Source organism: Lagopus muta, chromosome 6 (assembly GCF_023343835.1).
Source record: "Lagopus muta isolate bLagMut1 chromosome 6, bLagMut1 primary, whole genome shotgun sequence".
Lineage (NCBI taxonomy): Eukaryota > Metazoa > Chordata > Aves > Galliformes > Phasianidae > Lagopus > Lagopus muta.
Genome location: NC_064438.1, coordinates 55,238,813 through 55,250,887, shown reverse-complemented (window position 1 = coordinate 55,250,887; position 12,075 = coordinate 55,238,813). Strand labels below are relative to the sequence as shown.

General features: G+C 46.2%; 1 protein-coding gene across 2 annotated transcripts in view; it reads right to left on the bottom strand.

Moving 5' to 3' along the window:
* Positions 1-7,026, bottom strand: part of SLC35F4 (solute carrier family 35 member F4) — a 102,920-nt gene extending 95,894 nt beyond the window's left edge. For both annotated transcript variants that reach the window (XM_048950228.1, XM_048950230.1), the window contains exon 1: positions 6,761-7,026. In XM_048950228.1, the coding sequence (XP_048806185.1) occupies positions 6,761-6,863 (103 nt within the window). In that variant the 5' untranslated portion in view covers positions 6,864-7,026. The remainder of the gene's footprint in view (positions 1-6,760) is intronic.
* Positions 7,027-12,075: the final 5,049 nt, after the last annotated feature.

The following is a 12,075-nucleotide window of genomic DNA, read 5'->3' as shown; positions in this document are numbered from 1 at the left end:
GCAAGCCATGCCATGGAAACACCATGCAGAGTACATTTTCCTACCATCCATGCTGTTTGCACTGGAGAATTCTCTCTGGGAGAGCACTGGGATGCATTCCACTTCCACACAAGCTGCTACAAATTTTAGCCCCTGTAACACACCGTACAACAAGTTTTTTCTGGCACTGCAAAGAAAAACCCCAATCTGCACCCACACAGCTCCAGTGCTTCAGATTCCACGTGGTAAGTTTTGTGTAAGAAATGAGAAAGTGTCAGGTTTTAGACACATGAAGGAAAAGGTACACAACAACTGCACCAGAAGATGCCCTTTTACTTCGAGATGCTGAACATAAATCATACTGTGTTAAACTAATGCAATGACTTTTCTGTGTCCAAACACAGTGACAGAGAACATGTGTTCTAGCCCTGTTTCTTGCTTATCTTACACAGCACAGGATTTCAGTATTGTCCTCAGACACCCAAGCATATGATGCCCATTAGCAGTAATGGATCTGCATAGCTACATCCCTCTGAACTATATGAAAAATCAGTTCCCCAGCAGGAATTTGTTTTTCAGTGAGGTGCACAGCATTTCCAAGTAATCCATTAATAATAATAAAGGTGTGCATTGATTCTCAGCAAAAACATCCCTCAGAATACCTGGTCTCTGTATCTTACTTCAACAGGTAACTGCTCAAGCAACGCTGCGTCAGTCCCATAAACACTCACTTCCCAATTGCAAAGGTAGCCATAATGCCAGCACAAAGAGGTTGGACTCACACTACAATTTCCTTCCCATTGTGGATGGAGAGATCGTTGCCAGGCTTATGATTGGTCTAGCAGTGAGTGGGTTTAGTGTAAATATGATTATATTTACCCATGAGATGCAACGAGAGTGCTTGCCTCCCCTCCCCCCTGCAAAGAGTAAAACTGGAAACAAAAGTAGACTTAGACAGGCACGGGAGCCTGCACCAGCCAAAATAGAGGGACAACTGAGACATTTCTCACTACCTCACTCTGCTGCACCTGATCCAGATGCTGGAGGTAAGAAAGGGCAAGTCTATTTTACCAACAATATTCGCAGGTGAAGTCTGGGAAGAATGAGTGTTCCTAAAGTAATAACAGAAAGGTCTCCTCTGTATGGCAGATACAATGAGAACCTGTGACTTGAACGCAAGCTGCATACCTTTGAATAAATTCACTCTTGTCACTCAAAAATGCTGGGGATGCTCCCACTTACAGCTCTGCCACTGCTGTGTGAGCAGTACCCTGGGTATGGGCTAGGCATAGTTTTACATCTTTGTCCTGTGGCAGCCCAAAACACAGCCAACAGGGAGTCCCACTGCACCTTACCGCAGGAAAGAAAAGAGATTTTCCTTCTTCCTTAGTAGAGCTGGTCCAGTTTCTGTTGGTGAGTAACTTAAGCGGCCAGTTAAACACTTTCCCCCCCCATCCTCTTTGCACATTTGCCACAAAAAGACAGATTTCCTTTTTCCAGGCATTTTCAATATATATCATGGCAATCACCCAGCAGCAGGTTTGTGAGGAAAAACTCCTGCCACCCGTTGTTCAACAACCAGCATGCCACGAATTCACTTTCATGGGTGAATGACTATGCAGGTAGTTGAGCAAAAGTCCATCAGCTTCCCAATGTGTAGAAGACATTATTGCAAACTTTCTAATATACCTTACCATCTCAGACTCCCCTGCCAAATAGCAGTATTTTTTTTCTCTAAGTCCTGCCAAACTTATTTATGAGACATCTTTATAGTTTGGGAACTAATTCTTGTTTAGATACATAAGGCTGGGAGGGAATTTTTGGCCATTAATCCAGTCTTCTGCTAATTTTCAGCCTTAATTTATTCATGGACCGTTCATACCCATTTGTATATGTGCCAACATGCTGTTTCAGTTTAAATAACTCTTCTTTCCTACATCTCCCTGTTTGTCCTCCCAAGATATATTTGCAGCAGTGGCCACATGCCCATCTTGGCTGGCCCAAACAAGCCAAGCTCTGAAATAAACTTTTTCCAGCTAAACTTGCATTTCAAGTCCCTGAAGCCCAAAAGCTATCAGCTGGCACAGGGGCTGCTGCTGCTAGCTGAAATAGCCCTCAGACCTTAATGCACACAGAAGCTGATTCAGGCACCACTGCCTCCTTTCCAGATTCCCCAGCTCAAAGAAACCACCAAAAACTTCAAAGCTCCTTTCCTCGCCCTCTGCTTTCCAGTCTGTCCCACTGTGTGTGCTCTGTGTTGGAGAAACTGAGGGGTCTGGAAACTGCTGGAGAAACAGGAGAGTGTCTCCAGTAAATAGCCTGATACTTTGTTCCTTTCACTAAAGTGATGAGGCACCAGGAGGGCATGGTGTTCAGCAAGCACAGAGATGATCTCGGCCTGCCATGTGATTTGTACTGCAGCAGAGCTGCTGGCACAGCTGCTGTAATAGCCAGGAAAAAAATTCCCTCTGATGTTTTGGAGTTGGAATTCACCTCTACAGCCTTCTACTCTGTTCAGGGAGCAGGGAAGCAGAATTGTCAAGCCTCTGATACTGCCTCACCACGCCTGTAATCCCAGTTTTATTAAGCAAAGCAATTAAGCATGGACTTAACTTTAAACACACTGTCAAAGCCCAGTGGCTTAACACAAGTTCAGACTTAAGCAGGTGCTTAAGTTCATTGCTGACTTGAGGCTTAACTTGTCAAATGAAACCAAAGAACCTTGCTTGAGCTGCTCTAGCAGAGTAACAAAACCAAAAGCTTATTCCCTACAGCAAGTGTGCTGCTGGGAAGGGCAGGTTCAGCATTTCTCCCAGCTCCAAGCCCTGCTAAGGAAGGACAGAGCTGTGACAGCACCCCAGCCCTGCAGTAGATGCAGGTGATGATGTGGATGCAGTAGGGATGCTCAGCCAAGGCCATGCTGCGTGTCCCATCACTGCCAGTCATTGACAGCAGTCTCTGCTTCCAGCAGCTTGCACAGGTCCAGGGTATCAAGGCAGGGCTGAAGAAGAGAAGAGGGCTTGAAGCAGCATGGGGGAATGTTAAAATGAAGAAGTTCCCACTGTAGGCTGGTAGTCAGAGCCCTGTTGGGGGTGAGATGCAGACCTCCAGACCCAAACAAGAGCAGAGAAAGGAGGAAATAATCTTTGAGACAAGCTCCTCAACCAAGAAAGATACGGTGACGGATCCTGTGAAGAACCAGGGGAACAAGTGCAGCTGCTGCAGTTTCAGTACCATTACGCTGTGGTTGTCTGAGCCAGAGAAAATGGTGCTCCAAAAACCCAGCTCTGCAATGCTAACAGCCAGGACAGCACCAACCTGACTTGGAGGTGGAGCTGATGGAGATCAGAGATTAGAAAGTTCAGCTGGAACGCTTTTAATTCAGAGGTAGGCACAGAAAGGCTGTTAGTTCAGACTGGAAGGAGAGGAACTTTGTGTCATAAAACCAAGAATATATTCAGAGATGAAAGTCAGATGAGGTAGCATTTGGAAAGAATCAAAGGGGGAAAAAAAAGCCAACATATACTCTTAAGAACAGAGGCACTAAATATGATTGTATTAGCAGTAAAAAGAAAAATGAGAAATTATGGCAAAGGAGAGGGAATGGGGACGAAGACTGGTGCCTCTGTTCTATGCCAGCACAGAATCAACATTTATGCCCTGGGAAATTAAGGAGTAACTCTGAGGAAATTCACTGGAAGAGAGACAAGCTGTTACAGAACTTCCTCAAAGTTACTCCATAAACACACAGAGACCTCATACATATATATTGTATATATTATCAATGCAGGAACTAAGGGACCAAGCCATATAGGCAAAGATAGAGGGTAACTGTGATCAGGAACCATCTTTTTGATCTGTGGAAGTGGTGGGAAAAAGAAGGAAAAAAAAGCACAAAACATCATGTCTTGGCTCCACTGCCAATGCCTTATTATGCAGGATATGTTCTTTTGCTATATGCATGGATGCAAATACCAGATCAAAACCCATGCTTCTGCTTAATCAGTTGGCTCACAGAAGCAAAGAAGCTGCTTTCCTTCTCTAACAGCTTTTTTAAGGATAAATAAGATGATAAAAGTGCTTAACTTGTAATTAACAGAATCATACGCGCACTCTGAAGTAGGTTAGTGCACAAAAATACAGAAGAAGCAAAAGAAGAAATACTCCAGTTCCCTCAAAAACAGCCAGTCAGCACTACAGACATTTGATGACAGATTTCCTGTGCATTTGTGATCAGTCCTTATCCTTCACACAGACCCCTAGGCGTGCTCTCCTGTTGAACTACACAGTGAATGCCAATTAGATAAGGAGAGATGTAACTCACAAGCAGAATTCATAGAGCCTTGGGAACTTGGTCATTTTTTCAGGATCCACATCCCAAAAGTCAGCAGAACAACTGCTACCCAAACCAGCCTTCCTCTTTTCTCCTCACCAAGGAGGAGAAAAGTCTCTAGCTGGACACTGCAGGTGATAAACAAAGAAAAGCCTCAAGGAAGGTGGTGACCAGCAGCAGAACACCATCACCAAAATATCATCCCCACCTGGTGCCTGGCCAGCTCCTAGATGAGAGCTGACGGCTATGAGAGAAGCAGAAGAAAAGCAGACAGAGCAAAGCCCTTCTGGGCACAACAGCTCATCCTCAGCTCTCTTCCCAAGCACGCTTCAGACCTGGGCAGGAGCAAGGTGTCAGTGTAAGGAGATAACTCCATGAGCTACACATTTGGACATGTGGCAGAACAACAGTTCTTCTATCACTGGGAGTGGATTTAGATGCAACCTACCTGGAAGTCGGTGCACACTGCACACCACGCTGCAGCTCTCCAGCAAAAGGCACGGGCACGGTTCAGCTGCACTAAAACTATTTGAATAGCAGTGACATAACGATGCCCTCAGAAATAAAACGAGAGCTCGTGTACCTTACAAATTAGTTGCACAAACTTCCCGTTTGAAGACTTACACTTTGACAGAGCTCAAAACAATTAGCAGAGAACTGTCAAAAGCACTTGGAAGCAGCCACTCCTGAAGGCTATGTTTCAGCCTAGACACAGAAACGGAGTAAAATCTCCAAGCCAGAGGACAAGCTACTCTCACTGTTTCAATGCCAAGAGCCTGCAAGAGGCCTGACCCTCCTGAAAGATGCCACAGGTAAGGTAGAACATCTTTGCGAAAACCTTAAAACATTAAATCACTTTATAAAAGCAAAAAATCACAGCCATGAGGAAAAGTTAAGCCATTTGCCAACTGCAAGCACTCCAAAGAATTACCATGGTGTTTACAGAACTTAAAGAGACTTCCTGAATAAGTGCTTGTGGTTTAGTAGGAACACATACTTTTCATTCACCTGAGGACACTTCACACTTGCAAGTTTTCTCATTCAGCTTGGTGGCCACAAATCCTACTTGTTTTCTTCAAACAACAAAAACTGAGATACTAATCTTTCCCCTCCAGCACAACGCCTGTCAGCACCCAGACTTCCAAGAGGTACAAAAGGCCAGGAAATCTGCAATGAAATCTCTAGAGTCAGCAGTTTTGTGCGCTTTACTCTCCAGGTTCTGTTTAATTCCAAGTGGATGCAGCTTGTAGCATCTGCAGAACCTGCTCCTGGACCGAAGAAGCTCCTGCACTCGGGCAGTCAGTCTTCCCATGCACCCATGCAGAGACAGACAGTCACACTGCCAACACTGAATTCGGGTCTGCATTTTGACAGAGAGTGGGAGTGTTGCTGCAAGCTGAAAAAACTGCATTCTGCAACCAAAGCAAACTTGTGACTAAGTACAAAGCTGGTGCCCTCACCTTTCTCTGGTCCATCTGTCAGGCTCCTGCAGAATGCAGGACACAGTCCCACCTGGCTCACACTCCCATGCATCCATCCCTGCAGATGGCTCTCAGCTCCTTCCTAACTGCAACTGACCTCAGCAAGGGGCCCTCACACCCACCATCTCCACCACCTGCTTTAACGACACACAAGGCAATCTTATTACTATTTCCAATGCACGGCTTGTTTTTTTTCCTCTTACAAAAAGCCCTCAGAGGTGTCCGTCTGCCAGGAGCAGCTCGGCTGTGCCGCTGTTTCCCGGTGTACTACGGCTGGAGAGCACTGCGCCGTTCTGGAAGCAGCTCACCTCCGTCGATTCCAAGGGGAGTTCACACACGCAGAGCCAAGCGTGCTCCCCGCACCTCACCGGCTGCTTGGGGTTTTCTATTCTCCCTTCCTTTTTTTTTTTTCCTTTTCCTCTTTTTTTTTCTCCCCTTTGCCTCCATTTCCCTTTCCTAAGCGTCAGCAAAGTGCAAAGTAACTCTTAGACCACGGAACGGATCGGTTTCCCCCCCGCGGTATCAAAAAAAAAAAGAATCATTTCTTTCATTAAGAGGAACTTTCACCGTGGAACAGCTCCACGGAGGGCTGGGACATCCCCAACCCCACAGAAATCCACTACAGCCCTAAATCCTCACCCGGTTAAAGCGAGGCGAAGCCGGATCTCCCCATCACCCCCCACCTTTCTGGAAAAATCTGATTACTTTGGCGAGGAAAACGAACCATCGGGGGATGCTGAGGCTCCGAGGCCCCCCCACCGCCACCCAAACTTTCCCGGAGCAGCGCTGAGCTGGGAGGGAATTAAAAAAACAGAAAAAAAGCCCCCAAAAAGGAACAAATCCCCGCATCCCTCCCGAGCGCCGCTGCAGGATGGCTGTACCCCTCTCCCCCCCCCCCAGCATCCCCCGCTCGGCACCTGGCGGGGAGAAGCCCAGCACGGAGGTAGAGGCACGGTGAGAGCCTTACTTTTCTGGCTGGAGTAGCCCGGGTAATATCCATAGTAGCCCGTGATCCGTAAGATCCTGTCCTCGATGGTGGCCACGCCGTTGGGTGCTGCTTTCCCATCCATAGAGGGCGGGAGCCGCGCGCGCGGGGCGGCCGGGCGGGACGCGGAACCGAGCCGGGCACTGATGAGGACGAAAAGGAGGAGGAGGATGAAGAGGAGGAGGAAGCGCGGCCGCCGCAGCTCGTGCCGGGGCTGCCTGACTCCGCCGCCTGGTGCAGGACGGGCTCCGCAGCGCCCAGCGCGGCCGCTTCCCCCCCCCCCTCCTGCCCGTGCCCGCCCAGCCCCGGCGCGGCGCTGCGCTGGAGGGAGCGGGGAGGGCCGGGTTGTGGCTGTGAAATGGTGGGCGCCAAAAAGTGAACGGCTGCCCGGTCACTGATACCCCACTGAGGGGTATCAGCACAGTGCCGTTTCCCCCTTGTGCTATCACGACAGCCCCCGATAAGGAGTCTATCCCTTTCTTTCTTACAGCCTTAAGAACTCGGAGCCTTCGCTGCTCCAGGCTGCACAGCCCCAGCTCGCTCGGCCCGTCCTCGTAGGGAGGTGTTCCATCCCGTTTTTGTGCCCCTCCTCTGCACGCTCCCATGGCTCTCCATGTGGGATGGAGAGCTGACACAGCCTGCATCCTGGAACGGGCCCACCTGCAAAGCTCAGGGTGCAAAAGCCACGGCTGTGCGCAGGGCTGTGGGATTGCTCTGTGTGCTGGTAGCTCCAGCCTTAATGTCACTGAGAGAAGTGACCTGAAATGGTGTCTGCAAAGCACAAAACTGTGGGTCTCCAGCTGCAGAGGGATGAATCCTGTCTGTGGGTTTCAGCATTTTGTTCTGCCCACAGGTATTCATTCACTCGGAGCCTCAGAGCCATAGAATTAAGGTTGGGAAGATGCTGTAAGATCATCCAATCCAAGCAGTCACCTACCACCACCACTGCCCACTGCCCACGTCCCTCAATGCCACATCTCCACAGTTCATGAACACCTCCAAGGAACGTGACCCCATCACCTCCCTGGGCAGCTGTGTCACCATCCTTTCAGACAAGAAATGTTTCCTGCTATCCAACCTGAACCTCCCCTGGTGCAGTTGAAAGCCATTGCCTCTCACCCTATTGAAGCAGAAGCAGCAGCTGCACTCTGCAGTGCTCCAGGAAGGTTCAGTGTGCGTATCTACCCGCTGCCCACAGAGAGGTTGTGCACCTGCTCTAAGTTTCATCCAAAGCGTGTCCTCCAAATCTTTTCCTGCCTTTGAATAAAAGAGATGAGAAGTTCATCATTTGGTTTTGTGACTCATTCCAAACATTAATCCTCTCACTGGTAAAAATCAGGCTTTGAATTACTTGACTTTACCTGCTCCTCGTCCTTGTTATGCTTTTCTCTGCTAGTCTGAGAAGACCATTAGTACCCAGCCCTGAAGATATATTTATACCTCATAATCAACTCAGTATTTTCCATCCCTTCCATTGTTTTATGGCTTTCAAACTTCATCTTCACCCGTTCCTTTTCTGTCCATTAACTGTGTACAGGGAACCTGGTCAAACCATTTCGCATCCGCCGCTTCCTTCCCTCTCCACATTAATTCTTCTCCCTTTCTTGCTTGGCTAAATAAGCTCATGGCACAAAACAGCCCTTCATGGGCACAAATGGAAAATAAGTGCATTAAAAATAGCCATCACTTTGACTTTGCATGGGGAGTCATTAGCTGGTTAGTGTTCATACAATGCTTTGAAGACCAGTGTTTTCACATGCATGAATGTAGATATAATAAAGGTCTTTTGATTGTGATTTCTCATCTACTGCACTGCTACATAATACTAAGGGCAGTTACAAATCAGTGCAAAATCAAACACCTGTAACTCAGGACTCCAAGACATAGCTCATTTCACAGTTTCCTCACGCCCTTCCAGGCTAGTTACATGAATCAAGATTAATGACTTTTAATGATTTTCAATGTATGGATTTTTTTCTTATTTGTCCAACATGAGCACAGACTCCCGCATGGCAAATTTACACCTACTGACAACACGCTTCTCCTATTACTTCTGATCTGTAAATTGTTCATAGCTTGCACCTCTCCTGGATTTCACAGACTGTGGGACAGAAATGGCTGAGAGCCATTTGTTGGCTTTGGGAGGTGCTGGGTCAGTAGGAGCTGGTAAGCCTCTAACCCCTGCCACAGAATTCTCTGTCCCACTTAGGGAAGCACAGTTCGTGCAGAAATCACTTGCCTGCTGTGTTGTGTGGAATCTCTGAATAAACCACCAGTCCCCTCCTTGCCTGTTTCACCTCCAGTGGGAGTTGGTGTTATGAGAACATTACCAGCATTGATCTCAGCCTCAAAGTCATATTTCGAGACTTGAAAGTGTTACTTTGCTGAGAAGGAAAAATATGGCCGGTTCATTTGAAGGTTAAATGAATATGGCTGGATACTACTCTAAGCTTGAAATTCTTTCCAAATCCCTTGGTTCAGGCTTAATTTTTCATCTCCTCCCTTCCTTTTATCCTTAGTCTTTCAAGGACACTCTCTGCATGCCTAAACATCACTAGATTATACTAATATAAGAAAAGCCATTCTTGAAATTACTCATGAACGGTTCCTTCCTAAAATCACTACGTGCAGGGGATGGTCAGTGATACCCTCTGTCTTTTTGAAAGCTTACAATGAATTACAGTGTGGTATTGTTTCTGAATTCCTACTCTGCTGACAATTCTTCTTCTAAGAAAAATGAAGCAGATTGCTTCTTTTGCAATTAGGCTTTTTTCAAGTTACGGTTAAAGGAGTGCAGAGAAGCCCAGCTGAGTAAGATGTATGAACTACCATTTATTACCAAGAAAAAAGACACTAAAATGATGAAGGGCACACGGGGACTTATTTGTTTCATCTTTTCACGTTAACAGGCCCATCAAAGTTGCTAGCTGCAGAAATACGCTGAAGTGATTTTGCAGAGAGAGATTTGTATTATTTTTTACCACTTTGAGACTAAAATCTGAGGGCTGATTCAGAAAAAGAACTTTAAAAGTAGCAATTTAATGTGAAATTTGTTGCCGTGCAGCTTGAACATCTCCCTTTTCTGTACAAATATAAATATTTCTCTAAAGAAAAAAAAAAGCAAGAGACACCATTAATGGACACAGGAATCAACCGTAGTTAAAAACCAGTGTTTAACTCCAGGCCATATGTTTGCAAAAATAACCTCTCGAGTCAGAGAACAACGTAGATGTCTCCTGACCATCTTGCTGATTCTGCAAACAGACAGTTCTGGTGTCTTTTTTGCTGCTCACAGCTTTCCCAGACAGCTTCAAATAGAAAGGAACAAGGTTCTGGGTATATTTCACAGCTGTCTTTCAAATCCCACAGGATGGTGCTGAAACTGTAAAGACTCTTGAAAGAACGAGTATCCTCACACAGGCACAGTTTCAAGAAGCAGACCTCTCCTTACCTGCCTTTTTTGGGGGACCACATTGGTTTTATTTTTTTTCTCCACAAGAGAGCCATCACTGCCTACTTTTCATATCCTTACTTACGTTGCAAGATGCTCTGAAGGCCCAACAGTGACCAAACTGAGCAGGCCCTCACACTGGACACAGCCTGATGAATTTAAGGAAAGACAAGGGGCAGCAAATGTGCTCAGAGCTAAAGCAGATCAACAACAGGCTTAGGGGATTACTGCCCAGCTCTCCTATTTCCCAACATAGTGAGGAACGTTTAAAGGAAAATGGCGCTTTCAAATGAAGAAGTAATGACAAGTTCATTGTTCCAAGTTAACCATTTTCATTCCAATATTCCTTTGGGTTTCCTAAAAGGATTTGTCAGTTCAGCTTGGATTGCAACTCAACATGTCTTTAAAAAGTCATGGGAAATATAACTTTTGTGTCATTGCAATAGAATTACTTTGCAAGTTATGGGCCCTGTGCTCCTCTCCAACAAGTCTTGAAGCTGTGCTTGTGTAAAGCTAGCAAAAAAATGGGGAGAAGGTGGACCTACGGATAGGGAGCAAAGTCTACAACACTTACAGGTCCTCTAACTGTCACTGGAGCATATCCAGCTCTTTCTCACTCTGTCTCACACCCAGGAAGGATGAAGAATGGACTAGCCTCTGTACTGACATCAAGGTCAAAAAGGACTCACTGACAATATGAAACCATTTAGTGTAAATATGCTTCAAGCTGGCAGTGTGGTTTTAAGAGCTCTTCCCCTCTGTTTGAGAGCTGGGGAGCTTCCAGCTTGGAACAAAATTTGTGGGCCAGTTCCAAAATATTTCGGAGCATCACCAAATATTAAAAGGTTTTGATGTGGCCACGAACAAAGCAGTTTTCTTTAATGCCAGTTGGTTTCATTGAAGGAAAGCAGAACAAGAAACAATCAACCCTTCGTGAAAATAAAACACAAAGATGGTATCAGGGATGGAGGAGAAAGCTGCAGGAGCAATAGCCAAGTGAAAGTAAAAAAGCAAGGAAGAGAAGTGGAAGTGTGTGGGAAATAAAAAACTGAAAGAACCAGGAATTCTGAATAAAGGAGGTGGCCAACAACAGAGATGTCACAGTTTCAATATTTGCACAGACAACAGAAAAGAATGCCTTCCTGGTCCCAAACTTAGCTGTGCTTTCCACTCCTGGAAGGGAACCAGCTTTCACCTTAGAGCACAACAGGGGCAGAAGATGCACTACGAGGCTGAGCATGCTTATTCTGTGGTTAACTCCTGAAGAAGCAGCTTGTGCACATCTTCTAAGCATGCATCTGTTGAGCACAGACAACAGTGCAGCTTGAAACCATCTCTGTGCTCCAAAGCAATTTATATGAATGTGCATTCTGTGATCCACTTGGGACACTAAGAGACAGAGGGATAGTTGGCATTTGCTCCCAAGATGTATAAAAATGCAAGTCTTCAACTCTAGCCAATTATTATAAGTAGAGCTAGCAAGAAAGGAGCTTTCACAGTACTCACTGCTTGTTTCCAAATAACAAAGGGAGGTAGTTACTCTTCTGACCCATGTTATCAGCCATTTCCTGGATGCATTTATTTAGCAGCAACACTGCCAATGTATTGATGTGTTTCAAAGAGAGGAGAAAGAGGGAAAAGCTTCTCAGAACCACAGAACGACTGAGGTTGGCAGCACTTTTGGGTCCATCTGGCCTAATTCCTGCTCCAGCAGGGACATCAAGAGCAAGGTGCTCAGGCCCACATCCAAGAGGTTGTTGAAGCTCATCAAGGAGGAGACTTCACAGCCCCTGGGCAGCGGCTGTTCAGTAAAACTAAATAAGTGCTTCTTGATGGTCAGAGGGAA